The 21,527-nt window shown below is 44.2% G+C and overlaps 1 protein-coding gene across 1 annotated transcript; it reads right to left on the bottom strand.

The window, feature by feature from the left end:
- Window positions 1-246: 246 nt before the first annotated feature.
- Window positions 247-19,534, bottom strand: LOC129699380 (uncharacterized). Its single transcript, XM_055639101.1, has 2 exons — window positions 19,255-19,534; window positions 247-5,679 (listed from the first exon to the last, which is right to left on the bottom strand). The coding sequence occupies exon 2, from the start codon at window positions 5,659-5,661 to the stop codon at window positions 3,562-3,564; it is 2,100 nt and encodes a 699-aa protein (XP_055495076.1). The 5' UTR covers window positions 5,662-5,679; window positions 19,255-19,534; the 3' UTR covers window positions 247-3,561.
- Between the last annotated feature and the right edge of the window lie 1,993 nt (window positions 19,535-21,527).

Below are 21,527 nucleotides of genomic sequence, written 5' to 3'. Positions count from 1 at the left end.
GATGACATGGGCTGGAAGGGCCATTTCTCTGCTGTACTTTGTTAAGAATATAATTCACAAAATTATTCTCTTAAGTAATTGACCTTAAATGCAAAGTTGCACTGGAGACTTCAAAATCTTTGAAAGGACATAGCTCTTATTCTCCGTTGTCCTCAGATTATTATAGCTCTGATAGTAGAAAGAATGTCATTAAGACACATCGGTGATCTTAAAGGAATTATCAATGAATGTGAGAAAATTCAAGGATTTGGTCATGCATCTTATCAAGTTTATTGAAAAGTTAATGCTAAATATTGAACATATTCTTGGATATCTTTAGCAAATTACAACACAGCTTAATCTCAGGCAAATGTGATCCTGGGCATGTGTCTCACTTAAAGCAATTAAAAACAATTATATTCTAATAATCAAATAATAAATCAGAAGTGTAAGATATTTTACTGATTTACAGAATAGGTAGAAGCAAAGGAGGAGGCCAACTGGGTGATTGAGTTAATGTTATGTGTCTGTCAAGAAATCTATTCAAACTCATCCTTCCAGTTTACAAAGAGCCCTATAATTTATTTACGTGGAGCCTCAATTTATTTAGCTTACATGCCTTCCCAAATCTCCTTGGAATGCTACAATCAATTATATTTCCATCATCTTTAGAACCTGCAAGTACCGGATTATAACCATTTACTGGACAAAATTCATTTAGTCACACATCACTTGTCATTTGCCCATCATTTAAAATTAGTGTCGACTGGAGCTGCTAATGAGAACAGGTTCATTCTATTTAATTAATCCTGCCATGATCGTTCCTTAACTCTCTCCAGAATCTTCAAATCCTTCACAACAACACAGGTGAATATTTCAGTTGTGACCCAACCTTAGAAATGTTCAGTGTCACCTCATCTTTTGGACACAGTGCCTCTGTTTCCGTGGCTTCAGACCCCATTTTGCTCACTACGTTCTGCCACTTTAATAAATTTACGTGAAAATGTTTTGATTTTTAGAGTCAACATGTCAAACAGCATGGAAACAAGCCCATCGGACAAATTCATCCATGTTAACCAAGTTGCCCATCTGAGCTAGTTCCATTTGGCCATGTTTGGTCCATATCTGTCTAAAGCTTTTCTATCCATGTACCTGTAGAAATATTTTATAATTGTTACTATGCCTGCCTCTATGACATCCTCTGACAGCACATTCCATATACCAACAAGCCTCCGTGTAAAAAATTGCCCCTCGGGTTCCAATCAAATCTTTCCCTTCTCCCCTTCAACATGTCCTGTTCCTGTTCCTGTTCGGTTGAAAGGAAACAGTAAAAATTGGAAAGAGCCCTGGTTTTCAAGGGAAATTGGACATCTTGTTTGGAAAAAGAGGGAGATCTACAATAATTATAGGCAGCATGAAGTAAATGAGGTGCTTGAGGAGTATAAGGAATGTAAAAAGAATCTTAAGAAAGAAATTAGAAAAGCTAAAAGAAGATATGAGGTTGCTTTGGCAAGTAAGGTGAAAGTCAATCCAAAGGGTTTCTACAGCTATATTAATAGCAAAAGGATAAGGAGGGATAAAATTGGTCCATTGGAGAGACAGAGTGGACAGCTATCTGCAGAGCCAAAAGAGATGGGGGAGATATTGAACAATTTTTTTTCTTCGGTATTCACCAAGGAGAAGGATATTGAATTATGTGAGGTAAGGGAAACTAGTAGAGTAGCTATGGATACTATGAGTTTCAAAGTAAAAGAAGTACTGACACTTTTGAAAAATATAAAAGTGGATAAGTCTCCAGGTCCTGACAGGATATTCCCTAGGACATTGAGGGAAGTTAGTGTAGAAATAGCCGGGGCTATGACAGAAATATTTCAAATGTCATTAGAAACGGGAATAGTCCCCGAGGATTGGCGTACTGCGCATGTTGTTCCATTGTTTAAAAAGGGTTCTAAGAGTAAACCTAGCAATTATAGACCTGTTAGTTTGACTTCACTGGTGGGCAAATTAATGGAAAAGATACTTAGAGACAATATATATATATATATATATAAGCATCTAGATAAACAGGGTCTGATTAGGAACAGTCAACATGGATTTGTGCCTGGAAGGTCATGTTTGACTAATCTTCTTGAATTTTTTGAAGAGGTTACTAGGGAAATTGACGAGGGTAAAGCAGTGGATGTTGTCTATATGGACTTTAGTAAGGCCTTTGACAAGGTTCCTCATGGAAGGTTGGTTAAGAAGGTTCAACTGTTGGGTATAAATGCAGGAATAGCAAGATGGATTCAACAGTGGCTAAATGGGAGAAGCCAGAGGTGGATGGCTGTTTATCGGGTTGGAGGCAGGTGACTAGTAGGGTGCCTCAGGGATCTGTGTTGGGTCCTTTGTTGTTTGTCATGTACATCAATGATCTGGATGAAGGTGTGGTAAATTGGATTAGTAAGTATGCAGATGATACTAAGATAGGGGGTGTTGTGGATAATGAAGAGGATTTCCAAAGTCTACAGAGTGATTTAGGCCATTTGGAAAAATGGGCTGAAAGATGGCAGATGGAGTTTAATGCTGATAAATGTGAGGTGCTACACCTTGGCAGGACAAATCAAAATAGGACGTACATGGTAAATGGTAGGGAATTGAAGAATACAGTTGAACAGAGGGATCTGGGTATAACCGTGCATAGTTCCTTGAAGGTGGAATCTCATATAGATAGGGTGGTAAAGAAAGCTTTTGGTATGCTCGCTTTTATAAATCAGAGCATTGAGTATAGAAGCTGGGATGTAATGTTAAAATTGTACAAGGCATTGGTGAGACCAAATCTGGAGTATGGTGTACAATTTTGGTCGCCAAATTATAGGAAGGATGTCAACAAAATAGAGAGAGTACAGAGGAGATTTACTAGAATGTTGCCTGGGTTTCAACAATTAAGTTACAGAGAAAGGTTGAATAAGTTAGGTCTTTATTCTCTGGAGCGCAGAAGGTTAAGGGGGGACCTGATAGAGGTCTTTAAAATGATGAGAGGGATAGACAGAGTTGATGTGGACAAGCTTTTCCCTTTGAGAATAGGGAAGATTCAAACAAGAGGACATGACTTCAGAATTAAGGGACAGAAGTTTAGGGGTAATATGAGGGGGAACTTCTTACGCAGAGAGTGGTGGCGGTGTGGAATGAGCTCCCAGTGGAAGTGGTGGAGGCAGGTTGATTGGTATCATTTAAAAATAAATTGGATAGGCATATGGATGGGAAGGGAATGGAGGGTTATGGTACGAGTGCAGGCAGGTGGGACTAAGGGGAAAAAAATTTGTTCGGCATGGACTTGTAGGGCCGAGATGGCCTGTTTCCGTGCTGCAATTGTTATATGGTTATATGGTTATATACATACTCTCGTTCTTGACAGCCCTGCCCTTGGAAAATGACTATGTGCTTTCAATATATTGGAAGATGCTTTTATTCATGTAACCTGCTGCCACCATCATAAAAAAGAGCAACACCCTCTTTATTAAAATATAATGAAGATAGAATTGATAAACAGCATCGATCTTTGGGAAATGGAATAATAAGTGAGATCTGTGTGGTAGCAGATGATTAGTAAAAATCATTAATAACTTCCTCTGCTATTTCCACAAGTCCCTCTTGGATGCCTCCTTGCACGGCATCTTGAATTTCTTTAATTTCTCCTGGAGTGGCTGGAGATAGCAAGGCCTGCACACTGTTATTCAGCCTATCTATTCTCGCCTGCACACGTTTTTTATACTGGTCCTTGTTCTTCTGAACAAGAACCTCTATGGCTTTTGATGCTTCATCACAGTCCGATCCAAACTTCTCATGTTCCTGATCAAACTTAAGTCTGTTCCGATTTGGGTCGAGTCCCAGTAATTTCCCCAGGCTGTTGACTCGGTCCATCAGGTGGTGGGTGGAGACCTGTACGTAGGTTTCAGCAATCATGTGGACAAGGCTCGCAATGTTGGTGGCATGAGAGATCTGTGTGTACAGTAGATCCTGTGTCAGCTGGTTCGGTGAATAGCCAGAAAACTTTTCACTGTACTCCGTGAATTTGAGAAGTGATGGGTTTAGTGAGCTTTCGATCAGGTTTGACATCATGGTGAAGAAGAGCACCATCTTCCCCCATTGTTCCTTCACACGGCCTAATGCATCCAATCCCTTCAGGAGCATCTCAACAGTTGTATTAAAGTCTATTTCCTGAACATTACAACGCTTCAGAGTCTCCAGGACCTGTTCGAGTTCTTTGTTATTCTCCTTTAGATTCTCAAAGCTTTTCTCGTACATCTCCTGTGAGGCTCGTAGCTGAGCTGCAGACTGTTCCACTTTGATCCTGGCATTGAGACTGGCTGTCTGTAAACCACTGGGTCCCTCTGCTGGCTGAGCTGTAGCAATGTGTGGTGGACTGGCAGTAAACCCCATGGATCCTGTCTTTCCCTTGCTACGAGAGGTGAATGTAATTGAATCCTGCATCACTTGTTTGATCTTCACAGCTAGATCAGCCATTTTGTTTTTGTCAACTTGTTCAGACTTTCCCATTGTTACCAGCTCCTCACATATTCCAATTCCTGCTTCACAGATCTTCAATGCTGTGTGCTTCTCTTTGCAGTCCACTCCATCTGTTGCTTTCTGCTGCAATTTATCCAAGTTTTCTTTACAAAAGCTTAAAATGCCAGCACCATCCGCACTGTTCAACTTACTCAAGTTAATTGTTTTATCCTTGCTTTGGAAAGGATGAATATCTTGTATAATATTTTGTAGTGCGTCTGCTTTATAAATGATATCATTCTCAACTCCTTCCGCAGAATTCGGATTGGTGTTATGATCATTCCTTGAACTGGAATTATAACATTTATTACTGCTTTCCCCAGAGAAAACAGCCTTGAGCATGCTTCCACTGATCAATGCACTGACACCATTCATAAGTTTTTCTGCCATAGACATTTTCACAGCATCCCAGCCAACAGGTATGGAATCCATGCTGGCTTTGTAATCTTCCTTTGCTTCCTTCATTTGGGTTTCCAGTTTTTTATGATGTTCTTCTATCATGGCTTTTCTTTCGTTAGATGCTTTCTCCTGCATTTCAGCACGTTCCTTTTCAAATTGTATTTCACGTAATTGTTTATCATAATCTCCTTTGGAGCTTGTACAGGCCTCCAGTAGTTCATTGATCAGACGGATGACTGCATTAAATTTCTCCTCCACAGCCGTGGAAAGCTTCAAGCATTTATCTGCAGTAGATTTGATGCTGTTCAGAGGGGTCGGGAGGAAATCTTCAGTGAACTTTGGATTCTTCTGCATGAGGATCTTCACAACATCCTTCATGTCAGTCGGGACAAGCACAGAGAGAAGCCGGATTTGGTCCATGTTCTTGTGAGCTATCTGAAAAGCCTCCCCGCCCTCATTGCTCACTTGCACTAAAGAGGCACGGAATGATTTGGGATATTTTATGAACTTAAATCCTTCCTTGGGCATACCCTTGTCAATTGCAAAGTCTTCTCCTGCGGAAAGGAATATTATTTCACCTAAAATGGCTACAGAGAGTGGGCCAGGCATTAGGAACTGTTCCCAGTTACTGTATGGCTGCAAGAACAAAGCATTGTCTTCCCTGACGTCAGATGCTTTGGTGACGCTCCTCATGGCCATCTTTATGGAAGCAACAGTTTTACATTCCTCACTGGCCATGGTGACTGAACTCTTCTCCTGCAAGGGAAATAGTTGCAGTAAACACAAAGGATGTTTGATGACATAATATTAAAGAAGTAAACCTCTAGAGTGGCATGGTGGCACAGCGGTAGAGTTACAGCCTTACAGTGTTTGCAGAGCCAGAGACCCAGGTTCGATCCTGACTATGGGTGCTGTCTGTATTGAGTATGTACGTTTTCACCATGACCTGCGTGGGTTTTCTCCGAGGTCTTCGGTTTCCTCCCACACTCCAAAGAGGTACAGGTTTGTAGGTAAATTGGCTTGGTAAATGTGAAAATGTTCGCTAGTGTGTGTAGGAGAGCAGGGATTGCTGGTCGGTGCAGATCTGGTGGATTTCCACGCTGTATCTCTAAACCATGTGACATCGCTCCCCACAAAATCATGGAGTGATTCGCAGACAGCAGTAACTCACATCATCCCGATATCCTGTGGAAGTGTCTTCTTGGTGACTGGGATCCGAACAGCTCATTCTGGAGGATGGACTGTGTGCAGAGGCAATTGACAGATGGGAAACAGTTCACTGTCATTTTTGGGAATCTTTTAAATATTTAAGTTATTTCCAGCATCTCGCTGCATTGTTACCATTTTGACGATGGTTTAAATGAAATGTGATGGAGGGTTAATCCGAGCCTTAGTTCCATCCACACACCCATGTTATTTACCCCTGAAAAACCTTAACGTGTGTCTGGGAAATAAGGAACTGACAGAATGCGAGATGGACTTCAGGGATTTGTGGCATCTAGTTAGTGTCACTGGAAACATTGTGAGGGGGCATCAGAGTTCTGTACTTGGAAGGGTGCTGGCAATCTAGATGATAATGTGCTGAAGTCTGATGGATACATAGAGAAACATAGAAATTAGTTGCAGGAGTAGGCCATTTAGCCCTTCAAGTAGGCCATTTGGCCATTCAATATGATCATGGCTGATCATCCAACTCAGTATCCTGTACCTGCCTTCTCTCCATACCCTCTGATCCCTTTAGCCACAAGGGCCACATCTCACTCACTCTTAAATATAGCCAATGAACTGGCCTCAACTACATTCTGTAGCAGAGAATTCCAGAGATTCACCACTCTCTGTGTGAAAAATGTTTTCCTCATCTCGGTCCTAAAAGATTTCCCATTTATCCTTAAACTGTGACCCCGTGTTCTGGACTTCCCCAACATCAGGAACAATCTTCCTGCATCTAGCCTGTCCAACCCCTTAAGAATTTTGTAAGTTTCTATAAGATCCCCCCTCAATCTTCTAAATTCTAGCGAGTACAAGCCGAGTCTATCCAGTCTTTCTTCATATGAAAGTCCTGACATCCCAGGAATCAGTCTGGTGAACCTTCTCTGTACTCCCTCTATGGCAACAATGTCCTTCCTCAGATTAGGAGACCAAAGCTGTGCGCAATCCAGGTGTGGTCTCACCAAGACCCTGTACAACTGCAGTAGAACCTCCCTGCTACTATACTCAAATCCTTTTGCAATGAATGCTAACATACCATTCGCTTTCTTCACTGCCTGCTGCACCTGCATGCCTACTTTCAATGACTGGTACACCATGACACCCAGGTCTCATTACATCTCCCCTTTTCCTAATCGGCCACCATTCAGATAACAGGCCTTGACACTGAGCACTCAGGAGGTACAGTGCGCTCTGCGAAGGATCAATCCACGCAAGGCTGCAGGCCCGGATGGAGTCCAGAGAAAGGTACTAAAGGACTGTACTGTACAGCTGGCGGATGTATTCACGAGAATCTTCAATCTATCTCTATCTCTGGCACAGTCCCCAAGTGCCTGAAAACAGCCACCATAGTGCCGGTGCCGAAAAAGTCCAAAGTCACCAACCTGAACGACTACCGCCCGGTTGCCCTAACTCCAATCCCAATGAAGTGCTTCGAAAGGCTGGTCCTCTCCCATATCAAATCTAGCATCACTGGACTCTCATCAATTTGCATACAGGGCAAATAGATCAACAGAGGATGCCATCTCTCTGGCTCTTCACACTGACTCACCTGGACAGACAGGGCACGTACGTGGGGATGCTCTCCGTTGACTATAGCTCTGCATTCAATACGGTCATCCCCACCAAGCTCACAACCAAACTCCACCAGCTAGGCCTCAGCTCGCCGATATGCGATTGGATCCTGAACTTTCTGATGGAGCGACCGCAGGCAGTGAGACTGGGCCCGCAACTGTCCTCCACTATCACCCTGAGCACTGGCACACCACAGGACTGTGTACTAAGCCCCATGCTATACTCCCTCTTCACTCATGACTGTGTTCCTGCATTCGACACCAACACCATCGTGAAGTTTGCAGACGACACTACAGTGATTGGGCTGATGACCAACGGTGATGAAACAAAATACAGAGCGGAGGTGCAGAACCTGGCGAACTGGTGCACACATAGCAACTTGTCACTAAACACCTCCAAGACCAAGCAGCTGATTATTGACTTCACGAGGTCCCATAATGGAGAATACGCCCCAATCTCCATTTACGGGGAAAGCGTGGAGAGAGTGGCCAGATTTAAGTTTCTGGGCACTCACATTTCAGATGACCTCACATGGTCCACCAACACCGCTGCGCTGGTCAAGAAGGCACAGCAACGACAGTCCTTCCTGAGAACATTAAAAAAGACTGGTCTGCCCCAACAGTTGCTGACAACGTTCTACCGCTGCACCACAGAGAGCATATTAACGTATGGCATCTCTGTGTGGTATCTCAGCTGCACCGAGGCGGAGAGGAAAGCACTTCAGCGCATCCACAGAGCGCAGAGGATCATTGGGACAGAGCTACTAGTCTTGGAGGGCATCTACCACACACGGTGCCTCAGGAAGGCCGTCAGCATCCATAAAGACTCATCACACCCCTGTAACGAACTGTTTGAACTACTACCCTCCAGCAGGCGTTAGAAGGTCTTCTACGCCCGTACCTCCAGACCCAGAAACAGCTTTATTCCAAGAGCTATAGCGGCTCTGAACTGGCCCTGCTGAGTGTCCCCCACCCCTCCTGGACTGTCTCCCTCGGATGGTCATGACACAAAGCTTATTTATTTATTTTACTTTTCTTTTTCATCGGTTGGAGCTGCATACTAAATGCAATGACAATAAAATACATTATTATAATAGTCTACTTTCCTGTTTTTGTCACCAAAGTGGATAACCTCACATTTATCCACATTATACTGCAACTGCCATGCACTTGCCCACTCACCCAGCCTATCCAAGTCACCTTGCAGCGACCTAGCATCCTCCTCACAGCTATCACTGCCCCCCAGCTTCGTGTCATATATTGTAAATAGCTGGGGTCCCAGCACTGAGCCTTGTGGTACCCCAGTAGTCACTGCCTGCCATTCTGAAAAGGACCCGTTTACTCCTACTCTTTGCTTCCTGTCTGCCAGCCAGTTCCCTATCCACATCAATACTGAACCCCTGTGTGCTTTAAGTTTGTATACTAATCTCTTATGTGGGACCTTGTCGAATGCCTTCTGAAAGTCCAGATATAACACATCCATTGTGTTTAAGAGGGAACTGCAGATGCTGGAGAATCGAAGGTTACACAAAAAAGCTGGAGAAACTCAGCGGGTGCAGCAGCATCTATGGAGCGAAGGAAATAGGCAACGTTTCGGGCCGAAACCCTTCTTCAGACTGATCGGGGACGGGGGTGGGCGGGGACAAGAAAGGGAAAAGGAGGAGGAGGAGCCTGAAGGCTGGGGGATGGGAGGAGACAGCAGGGGGGCTGAGGAGGGGGAGGAGACAGCAAGGTTCTTGTCCCCGCCCACCCCCGTCCCCGATCAGTCTGAAGAAGGGTTTCGGCCCGAAACGTTGCCTATTTCCTTCGCTCCATAGATGCTGCTGCACCCGCTGAGTTTCTACAGCTTTTTTGTGTAACACATCCATTGGTTCTTCCTTATCCACTCTACTAGTTACATCCTCGAAAAATTCTATAAGATTCGTCAGACATGATTTACCTTTCCATAAATCCATGCTGACTTTGTCCAATGATTTCACCACTTTCCAAATGTGCTGCTATCCTATCTTTAATAACTGACTCTAGCAGTTTCCCCACTACCTATGTTAGACTAAGTCAGTTTTTATGTTCCCTGCCAGTTTTCTTTCATAATCTATTTTCCCTTTCCTAATTAAGCCCTTTGTCCTCCTCTGCTGGACTCTGAGTTCCAGTCCTCTGGTTGGCTGCTTTTTCTGGCTAATTTGTACGCTTCATCTTTTGTTTTGATACTATCCCTGATTTCTGTTGTTATCCACGGATGCACTACCTTCCCTGATTTATTCTTTTGCCAAACTGGGATGAACAATTGTTGTAGTTCATCCATGCAGTCTTTAAATACCTCCATTGCATATCCACCGTCAACCCTTTAAGAATCAATTGCCAGTCTATCTTGGCCAATTCACGTCTCATACCCTCAAGACCCTCATACACCTTTCTTTAAGTTCAGAACCCTTGTTTCTGAATTAATGATGTCACTCTCCATCCTAATGAAGAACTCAACCATATTATGGTCACTCTTGACCAAGGGACCACGCACAACAAGACTGCTAACTAACCCTTCCTCATTACTCAATACCCAGTCTAGAATAACCTGCTCTCTCGTTGGTTACTTTACGTGTTGGTTTAGAAAACTATCCCGCATACATTCCAAGACATCCTCTTCCTCAGCATCCCTGCCAATTTGATTCACCCAATCTATATGTAGATTGAAGTCACCCATTATACTGTTTTACCTTTGTTGCACGCATTTCTAATTTCCCGTTTGATGCCATCCCCAACTCCACTACTACTGTTAGGTGGCCTGTACACAACTGCAACTGGCGTTTTCTGCCCCTTATTGTTTCGCAGCTCTACCCATATCAATTCCACATCTTCCACTAATGTCCTTCCTTTCTATTGCGCTAATCTCCTCTCTAATCAGCAACGCTACCCCACCTCCTTTTCCTTTCCGTCTATCCCTCCTGAATATTGAATATCCCTGGATGTTCAGCTCTCGGCCTTGGTCACCCTGGAGCCATGTCTCCGTGATCCCAACTATATCATAGTCATTAATAGCTATCTGCACATTCAACTCATTCACATTAATATGAATGCTCCTTGCATTGAGACACAAAGCCTTCAGGCTTGTATTTACAACATTTTTACCCCTTATACAATTATGTTGAAAAGTGTCCCTTTTTGATTTTTGGCCTGGATTTGGCTGCCTGCCACTTTTACTTTTCATCTTGCTACCTATTGCTTCCACTCTCAATTTACACCCCCTCTGTCTCTTTGCTCACACATTTAAGAAACACACCACCTCTTATTCTCTTTTTCTTCTTTTCCCCCCTACATGTTGGGTCTGAGTGCTACCCTTCTCTGCCTCCTGCCTCACACACTGTCTACTAGCTTTCTCTATTCGAGTCCCAACGCCTAACCGTTCTAGTTTAAAGTATCCCCTGTAGCCTTTGCAAATCTCCCCGCCAGGCTATTGGTCCCCCTTGGGTTCAAGTGCAACCCGTCCTTTTTGTACAGGTCACACCTTCCCCAAAAGAGGTCCTAATGATCCAGAAACTTGAATCTCTGCCCACTGCACCAGTCCTTCAGCCACGCATTTATCCTCCACCTCGCTCCATTCCTACTCTCACTGTCGTGTGGCACAGGCAGCAATCCTGAGATTGTTACCTTTGCGGTCCTTTTCCTTAACTCTCCTCCCAACTCCCTAAATTCTCCTTTCAGGACCTCTTCTCTTTTTCTACCTATGCCATTTCTACCTATATGTTCCATGACCTCGGGCTCTTCTCTCTCCCATTTCAGGATATTTTGGACACGTTCAGACACATTCCAGACTCCAGCACCAGGGAGACAAACTACCATCCGGGTTTCCTGACTGCGTCCACAGAATCGCCTATCTGATCCCGTAACTATAGAGTCCCCTATTACTACTGCCCTTCTCTTCTTTTCCTTACCCTTCTGAGCAACAGGGCCGGTCTCTGTGCCGGAGGCCCGGCTGCTGTCGCTACCCCCAGGTAGGTTGTTCCCCCCAACAGTACTTAAACGGGAGTACTTATTGCCAAGGTCTACAGCCACTGGGCTACTCTAGTCCCTGCCTCTGCCCCTCCTATCCGTGGCCCACTTGTCTGCTTCCTGTGGTGTTGGAGTGACCACCTCTCTGCAACTACTCTCTATGACCTCCTCACTCACCCTGACCAGACGGAGGTCATCGAGCTGCTGCTCAAGGTTCCTAATACGGTCCCTTAGGAGCTCTATCTCGATGCATCTGGCGCAGATGTGAATGTCTGGAGGGCTATCAGATTCCATGATCTCCCACATCTGACATCCAGAACAGTAAGCTACTCTGGCCCTCATTCTCCCCCCTTACCCAGGAAAAAATCAGCAGGAAAGACTAGAATGTGCATAATGCTGTGTCTTTATTTCAGAAGGGTTGCAAGGACAAACCCACATCCTGCAAGAAGGGCATACGATTGCCCTAACTGTCATCTCCACAGCATAAAGACCAAGGAAGAGTCACACAAAATAAAACCACAAACTGACCATCCCTTATCCTGCTGTCACCCTCTGGTCCACCTCCTCTGTGAAGCCTCGTGGGCCAAAGTTTCATTGCTTGCCCTAAGCACAGCACTTGCACCTTAACACACAGCCTCTCGTTAACAAGTAGATAATTAGTTGTAGGACTTGACGACGTGTATCATAGGACATTGTGAGAAGCCATGTAACCATATAACCATATAACAATTACAGCACGGAAACAGGCCATCTCGGCCCTACAAGTCCGTGCCGAACAACTTTTTTTCCCCTTAGTCCCACCTGCCTGCACTCATACCATAACCCTCCATTCCCTTCTCATCAATATGCCTATCCAATTTATTTTTAAATGATACCAATGAACCTGCCTCCACCACTTCCACTGGAAGCTCATTCCACACCGCTACCACTCTCTGAGTAAAGAAGTTCCCCCTCATATTACCCCAAAACTTCTGTCCCTTAATTCTGAAGTCATGTCCTCTTGTTTGAATCTTCCCTATTCTCAAATGGAAAGCTTGTCCACATCAACTCTGTCTATCCCTCTCATCATTTTAAAGACCTCTATCAAGTCCCCCCTTAACCTTCTGCGCTCCAGAGAATAAAGACCTAACTTATTCAACCTATCTCTGTAACTTAGTTGTTGAAACCCAGGCAACATTCTAGTAAATCTCCTCTGTACTCTCTCTATTTTGTTGACATCCTTCCTATAATTGGGTGACCAAAATTGTACACCATACTCCAGATTTGGTCTCACCAATGCCTTGTATAATTTTAACATTACATCCCAGCTTCTATACTCAATGCTCTGATTTATAAAGGCTAGCATACACCAAAAGCTTTCTTTACCACCCTATCTATATGAGATTCCACCTTCAAGGAACTATGCACAGTTATACCCAGATCCCTCTGTTGAACTGTATTCTTCAATTCCCTACCATTTACCATGTACGTCCTATTTTGATTTGTCCTGCCAAGGTGTAGCACCTCACATTTATCAGCATTAAACTCCATCTGCCATCTTTCAGCCCATTTTTCCAAATGGCCTAAATCACTCTGTAGACTTTGGAAATCCTCTTCATTATCCACAACACCCCCTATCTTGGTATCAGGTGAGAACGAGAAGCTAGTGTGAATTGGGTGGGGGAGTGGATGGAGAGAGAGGTGAAGCACAGGTTCCAGGTGTACACTGGTCCTATCCCCGAACTCTATCTTCATTACATTGATGACTGCATCGGTGCTACCTCCTGCCCCCATGCAGAACTTCATTAACTTCACCACAAATTTCCATCCTGCACTCAAATTGACTTGGACCATCTCTGACACATCCCTCCCCTTTCTTGAGCTCACCATCTACATTATGACACTAGAAGACACTAGAAGATTATCGACTGATGTCTGTTAGAAACCCACTAACTCCCACAACTATCTTGACTACACTTCTTGCCACCATGCTTCCTGCAAAGACTCTATCCCCTTCTCCCGTCTAAGCCACACCTGGGCCCAAGATGACGTTTTCCATACCAGGGCATCCGAGATGTTCTCATTTTATAGGGAACGGGGGTTCCCCTCTCCCATCATAAATGAGGCCCTAACACGTGTCTCCTCGGCATTCAATTAATCAGTTGTAGATTTATCATTATAAAGGAGAATATAGTCAATTTGAAGGTACACAAAAATGCTGGAGAAACTCAGCGGGTGCAGCAGCTTCTATGGAGCGAACGAAATAGGTAACGTTTCGGGCTAAAACCCTTCTTCAGACTGAGGGTCTGAATTTGAAACTCACTTTATATCAGTGCAGTTGTAATCTGCAAATACGGCAGTGTAAATAGAAACTGGAGCTACCTATCTAGGAATCAGGATGAATTACATTTAGTTTTACTTACGTGAAAACTGAAGCCTGATTTCCAGGAATTAAAATGCACTTTAATTTTGTGAACTTTCATTTCTTTGTTGTTTACATGAAACTATCTACTTGAACTAAAGATAGACACAAAGTGCTGGAGTATCTCAACAGGTTAGGCTGCATCTCTTGAGAAAAATAGGTGACGTTTCGAGTCGGAACCCTTCCACAAACTAAAAGTAACGAGTCGAGTGTGGAGAGGGAGAACAGGAGGCGGGAAATGGCCAGGACAAATCAGGGCTGGCAACAAATGACTTCAGCAGGGTGGTGCGCATTTGTCAGCTAGGGAAGGTGTGATTTCAAGCATCTCCTACATAGTGGCAAACTGTGAAACTGGTTAAATGACTAGGTTAGGGGAAGGTGGAGGGGAGGGGGGTGTTAGTAGATATTACTTAAAATTAGAGATTTCAGTGTTCTGCTGGGTTGTAAACTACCCAAGTAAAATACGAGGTGCTGTTCCTCTAATTTGCATGCATAGAAACATAGAAAATAGGTGCAGGAGTAGGCCATTCGGCCCTTCGAGCAATGGATGCGGTCTCATTCTGGCAATGGAGGAGGCCCAGGTCAGTATGAGAATGGGAAGTGGAGTTTAAATAGTTAGAAACCGGGAGATCCTGTAAACCCCAGCAGACCAAATGAAGTATTCAGCGAAACGATCGCCGATTCTACATTTGGTAGCCCCGATGTACGAGCCCACATCGGGAACACTGGATGCAGTAGATGAGGTTAGAGGAGGTGCACGTGAACCTCTGTCTAATCTGAAAGGTCTGTCGAGGTCCCTGCATGGAGTCGATGGAAGGGGTATAAGGAAAGGTGTTGCATCTCCTACAGTTGCAGGGCAAAGTACCTGGGGAGGTGGTGGTTTGGGTGGGAATGGACGAGTGAACCAAAGAGTTGCGGAAGACGCAGTCCCTGCAGAAGGCGGAATGTGGTGGAGATGAGAAGAAGTGATTAATGGGATCACAAAGGAGGTGAAGAAAATGTTGGAGGATAATGTGTTGGATGCAGAGGTTTGTGGGGTGAAAGGTGAAGAGCAGGGGAACTCTGCCCTTGTGACTGGGAGAGGGGGAGGGAGAGCAGAACGATGGGATGCAGAGCTTCCCATTCCTCTTCACTTTTTCTTCTTTTATTAATATTTATTCTGGCCTGCTTAATGCCTTAAGGGCCTGTCCCACTTGGGCGTCATTTGCACGTAATTTATGCATCATCATTTGCGTGTCACGACGCACGTGATGCGTGCATGGTGTGCATTATGCGCGCACGGTGCGTGGTGACGTAGGCAGTGATGCATGGTGGCGCGCGGCACCCCAGGATTTTGGGATGTACAAAATCTTCGCGCGCCATCTGCGTGACACGCAAATGACACAAAAGTGGGACAGCCCCTTTATACCAGGCTTCATTACCCAGACTTCACATTAGCAACACATTACGCAAATAAACAATTAGTGTCCATTATTTCACCCCATTATGGACATTCCCTTTGTTCCATCCATTGCCACACTCACCTTCTGCTTGACATCCCACATCTTGGAAGAGGAGCATACAAATGCCCCCAACTGCCTTATCTATTGCACTAAGACCAAGGAAGTGTCACATATTAAAAGTAAACAGGCCTTATCTTATCCTGCTGTCACCTTCTGCTCAGTCTCCACCCCAAAACCTGATGAGTCAAAGCCTCAGATCTTGCATTCAGCACAGCCTTGCAAATCAACATACAGCCTCTCCCAAAACGATACCTCCAATAGGCCACTCTGGTTAGTCAACAGGCCACAATGCTGGTTATTCATTAATTTAGGAGATTATGGTACTATTTATGATCTTCACTGTTGTAATATATGGATAATTCAGAGTAAACAGATACTAAAGCTGCCTTGCTGGGAATCAGAATCTTGATCAACTGGGCAAGTGGGCTGAGAAATGGCTAATGGAGTTTAATGCAGATACATGCAAGGTGTTGCATTTCAGGAAGTCAAACCAAGTTAGAACCTTCATGGTGAGTAGTAGAGCTCTGGAAACCGTTGTAGGCAAGAGGGATATAGGAATGCTGGCACATTCTGCCCTGAAAGTGGCATCACAGGTAGATAAGGTAGTAAAGAAGACCTTTGATACATTAGCCTTCATTCATCAGGCTATTGAATATAGAAGTTTGGACATGATGTTAGTCATGATCACCCGAACTGTGCACGTCATGCTTACTGTGACGGAACTAATGTTTAGTACTATCCAAGCATCACCTTGCTAGACTGCCATTTTGTAACGAGGTCAATAAAGCCAAGTCTTCCGTGTACATTCTCTACCACCTCATTCACCTTTCCTATTACTTTCATTTTTACTCCACCGGGTGGTGCTGCTGCAGTGGCTGCCTCGCTAACAGTTTGTCTGTCGCCACTGTTTTTATTATTTTAAGTATGTTTTAAAAGTATGTTTGAATGTTATTGGTCTGTTTTATGTGGGGCGTGGGGTGAAATTGATGGAAACTTTTTTCAGTCACTTACCTCGATGGAGATGCGATTTTTCTCCGTATCGCATCTCCATCTCCCCTGCGGACTAACATCGTGGAGTGGTAGGTCTTTCCTTAAGACAGGCCCAGCACTTCAAGCCCTGGGCACTGTGCGGACTTACCATCACGGAGCGTGCGATCGTTTGCCGAGGATCGCCAATGGAAGAGCTCCAACTGCGTGACCTGTGGACTTTAACGCCATGAAGTCTCCTGTAAGACGAGGCCGACTCTGGAGCTCCATGCCGCGGTGTTTTCCGACAGCGGAGTTTCCATCATCCCGACACAAGGGCTTCGGACATTGGACTGTCGGCAGCGGTGACTGGGGAGGGTTCAACGGCCCCGACCACAGGTGAACAAAGGAGGAAGATGATTTAACTTTATTATCTTCCATCACAGAGAGGAATGTGGATTCCGCTGTGGCGGATGTTTATGTTATATTTTATTTTTGTGGCCGTGTGTATTGTTGCTTTTCACTTAGTATGGCTATATGGTAACTCAAATATCACTGTACCTTAATTGGTGCATGTGACAATAAATTTGAACTTGAAGTAGACCTACATTCCCAAGTCCAGCATCTCCTCCACGCGTGATATCCTCTCATTTATCACCTTTTCTCTTGCCTTATTTTCATTTTGGATTGAAGACCTTTTATTATTCGGTCTTTGATATCTTTCTTCATTATCAACCATATTAGCAGTGCTCGGCACTGCTATTTATATATGTTATTGCCCAAATCTAAAACTCTAGTTTACACGTTATAGTAGAATTAGGCCATTCGACCCATCAAGTCTACTCCGCCATTCAATCATGGTTGATCTCTGCAATCTTGGCTAATCTCTAATCCCATTTTCCTGCCTTCTCCCCATAACCCTCGACACCTGTTCTAACCAATGTCTTAAAAATATCTTCAGACATGACCTCCACAGCCCTCTGTGGCAATGTTCCACAGATTAACTACCCTCTGACGAAAGAAGTACCTCCTCACCTCCTTTTAAAAAGAGCACCCTTTAATTCTGAAGCTATGACTTCTGGTCCTGGACTCTTCCACCAACTGAGTCAACGCTGAGTTATATATTCTCAAGATGCAATCATTTATTACAGATGTGGTCACCATAGATCCCAATTGTTTAGTTTAGTTTAGTTTAGTGATGCAGTGTGGAAACACACCTAATGGCCCACCGAGTCCACGCTGACCAGCGATCCTCATACAGTAACACTATCCTACACACACCAGGGACAATTCACATTTTTTACTCAGCCAATTTAACTGCAAACCTGAGCGTCTTTCAAATGTGGGAGGAAAACGTAGATTCTGGAAAAAAATCCATGGGGGAAACGTACAAATTCATCACCCAAAATCAGGATTAAACCCGTGTCTCTGGCACTGTAAGGCAGCAACCCTACTGCTGCACCACCATGTCACTCCTTGCCTCTTGGTGTCCTTGACTTCAACATCAACACCCCACCCGCCCAGACTTATAATATTTATTTCATGGCATCAAGAATTAAATATGATCAATCGTATCTCACCAATATTTTGTACTTAGCAAATACTCATTGGATACTGTACTCAGAGGGCTCCAAGGCAATTCCTTTTGTGCTTTCACTGTATATATTTATTTATTTATCACGGAGATTATGGTCAACTTAATCATCACTTTCTATCAATAACATTGTGATCTACAGATAGGGCAGAGTCAATAGAAGACCGAGCTGCCTTTTTGAGAATCAAGAGTCAGTTTCCGTTTTAGTTACGGGGGAAAAGAAAGCCTGACCTGAGCCATCATCCCTCTGAACAGGTAGACAGTTATTTCAAATGCAAAATATGTGCCAACTTTCTGTTGTATCAGATCTTTCTATTTGTGCTTCCCATTCCTCTTCCCTTTTTGTTTTCATACTTGCACCTCATTACACGGCTTCTTCCAACATGGTGTTTCCAAAAGATAGACACAAAATGCTGGAGTAACTCAGTGGGACAGGCTCCAACTCTGGAGAGACGGTATGGGTGATATTCCGGGTCGAGACCCTTATAGGCGCTCCATTAGTCAATAAGATTCTGCGCTAGTTCACCGTTTGCAGATAGTTATTCGTTTCTCGCAGATGTTACTGGCAACATATTTCATTGCATATTTTATCTCATTGCTTTCCCTAAAGCTCCGGTTCATCAACACTGAATTATATATTTCTCAAGATGAAATCATTTTCTGCAGATGTGGGCGCCATATATCATAATAGTTTAGTTTATAGATACAGCGCAAAAGCAGGTCCTTCGGCCAAACCGAGTCCGCGCCGACCAGCGATTCCCATACACTAATAAATTTAATATTCCACACATACCAGGGCCAATTTACAATTTTTATCAAGCTAAATAACCTACAAACCTGTACGTCAATGTTGGAAGAAACTGGAGATCCCGGAGAAATTCCATGCAGAGATCGTACAAACACTGTACAGACATCATCCATAATCAGGATTGAACCCGGGCTCTGATGCTGTGAGGCAGCAACTCTACCGCTGCGCCACTTTGCCGTTCATTGCCGCTTCTTGTCCTTGACTTCTGCACCGCACCTCCTTATAACATTTATTTAATGTGATCAAGAGTTAGATATGATATGATGAACCATACCTCACCAATATTTTGTACTTACCAAATGGTCCTTGGATACTGTACTCGGGGGACTCCACGACAATTCGTTTAGTGCGTTCAGCAAGTCCCGCTATTTATATATTCAGTTGCAGACGCTTATCAAGAAAACAATTGGCAACGATACACAGCATCAGTGACGTTTTTTTCACTGATAGGGTGGAGCAAATTGAAAATAGAGCTGTCTTTCCGGGAGTTGGGTTTACTTACGGGAAATCGAAAGCCTGTCGTGGGACCACCACGCCTCAGATAACTAGCAAAGATCTTACAGCGTCTAGATCGGTACTTCAAAAGTAAAATAATATATGCCAACAATGTTAAACCTCACAGCACAGCACAATGTTGAAACTCACAGCACACATGGCAGTTGTACCGGATCTTCGGAAAGGTTGTTCTATTAGTCTCATAGAAACATAGAAAATAGGTGGGGTAGGCCATTCGGCCCTTCAAGACAGCACCGCAATTGAACATGATCATGATGATCATAAACCAAAACCAGTATCCCGTTCCTGCTTTTCCCCCACATCCCTCAATCCATTAGCCCCTACATCTTACTCACTCTTGAAAACATCCAATGACTTGGCATCCACTGCCTTCTATGGCAGATAATTCCACAGACTGTATTACCTGATAACCCTCTCACTCCACGACTGACTTGCCCCATGACCATTTTAACTCCATGGTCTAATTCCATGAACTTTATGCCCCATGACAAACTTTCCCCGTGACCTTCTTACTTAAGTTTTAATTATGGCCATCTTGTTCCATGACTGGTTTGCCGCACAACTGCCTTGTCCAACAGCAGTCGTGCCCCATGGTCATCTTGCCCACATGGCGATCTTGTTCCATTAATGACTAGCTTTTCCAATGTGAATCTTATTGCATAACTGTCTGACCTCACAACTGTCTTGTCAACAATCTTACCCCATATGGGTGAATTGCTCCACGACACTTACCTCATGAATGACGCCCACTGGCCATCTCCCCCGATGTGTTTTAATCCACATTTGTCTTGCCCATCCGTCTTGTTGACCTAATTTACCGGCAACCACTTCACCCCACCAATGGCTTGCCCCAGGAAAGTCTTGCCTCAGGCCACTTGCCTCAGAACAATCTTGCCCTTCGCAGTTTTCCCCACTAGCATTTGATAAGGTCCCACATTAGTGATTAGTGGACAAAATTAGGTCACATGGCATTGGGGGTAGAGTGCTGACATGGATAGAAAATTGATTGGCAGACAGGAAACAAAGAGTAGGGATTAACGTGTCCTTTTCAAAATGGCAGGCAGTAACTAGTGTGGTACCGCAAGGCTCGGTGCTGGGACCGCAGCTATTTATAATATGCACCAATGATTTGGATGCAAGGATTCAAAGTAACATTAGCAAATTTGTAGATGACACAAAGCTGGGTGGCAGTGTGAACGTTGAGGAGGATGCTATGAGAATGCAGGGTGACTTGGACAGGTTGGGGGAGTGAGCAGATGTATGGCAGATGAAGTTTAATGTGGATAAATGTGAGGTTATCCACTTTGGTAGCAAAAACAGGAAGGCAGGTTACTATCTAAATGGCATCAAGTTAGGAAAAGGAGAAGTACAATGGGATTGCGGGGTCTTTGGTCTTCAGTCTATGAAAGTAAGCATGCAGTGAAGAGAGCGAATGGCATGTTGGTCTTTATAACAAGAGGAGTCGAGTATAGGAGCAAAGAGGACATTCTGCAGTTGTACAGAGCCCTAGTGAGACCACACCTGGAGTATTGTGTGCAATGTTGGTCTCCTGATTTGAGGAAGGATATTCTCTCAGTAGGACAGACAGCATCTCTGGAGAGAAGGAATGGGTGACATTTCAGGTCGAGAACCTTCTTCAAACTGAAAGTTGTGAGCATGTGGAATTCTCTGCCTCAGCGGGCGGTGGAGGCCGGTTCTCTGGATACTTTCAAGAGAGAGCTAGACAGGGCTCTTAAAGATAGCGGAGTCAGGGGATATGGGGAGAAGGCAGGAACGGAGTACTGATTGAAGATGATTAGCCATGATCACATTGAATGGCAGTGCTGGCTTGAAGAACTAAAAGGCCTACTCCTGCATCTATTGTCTATTGTCTACCACTCTTGCCCTTTGACCATCTTATTCCATTACAGTTTTGATCACCACTGCCCTGCCCCATCACTGTGACTCCATGGTCCACTCTTCTGTCCCAACCTCTCTCTCCCCTTCTAAATGTACTTTCTCTTGCAACTGCAGACAGTGTAACAATGTCCTTTCACCTTTACCCTTCAACCAT

This window comes from Leucoraja erinacea, chromosome 8, assembly GCF_028641065.1.
Source record: "Leucoraja erinacea ecotype New England chromosome 8, Leri_hhj_1, whole genome shotgun sequence".
Lineage (NCBI taxonomy): Eukaryota > Metazoa > Chordata > Chondrichthyes > Rajiformes > Rajidae > Leucoraja > Leucoraja erinaceus.
Note: the sequence above shows the minus strand (reverse complement) of the source record. Positions and strands in the feature narration are given on the sequence as shown.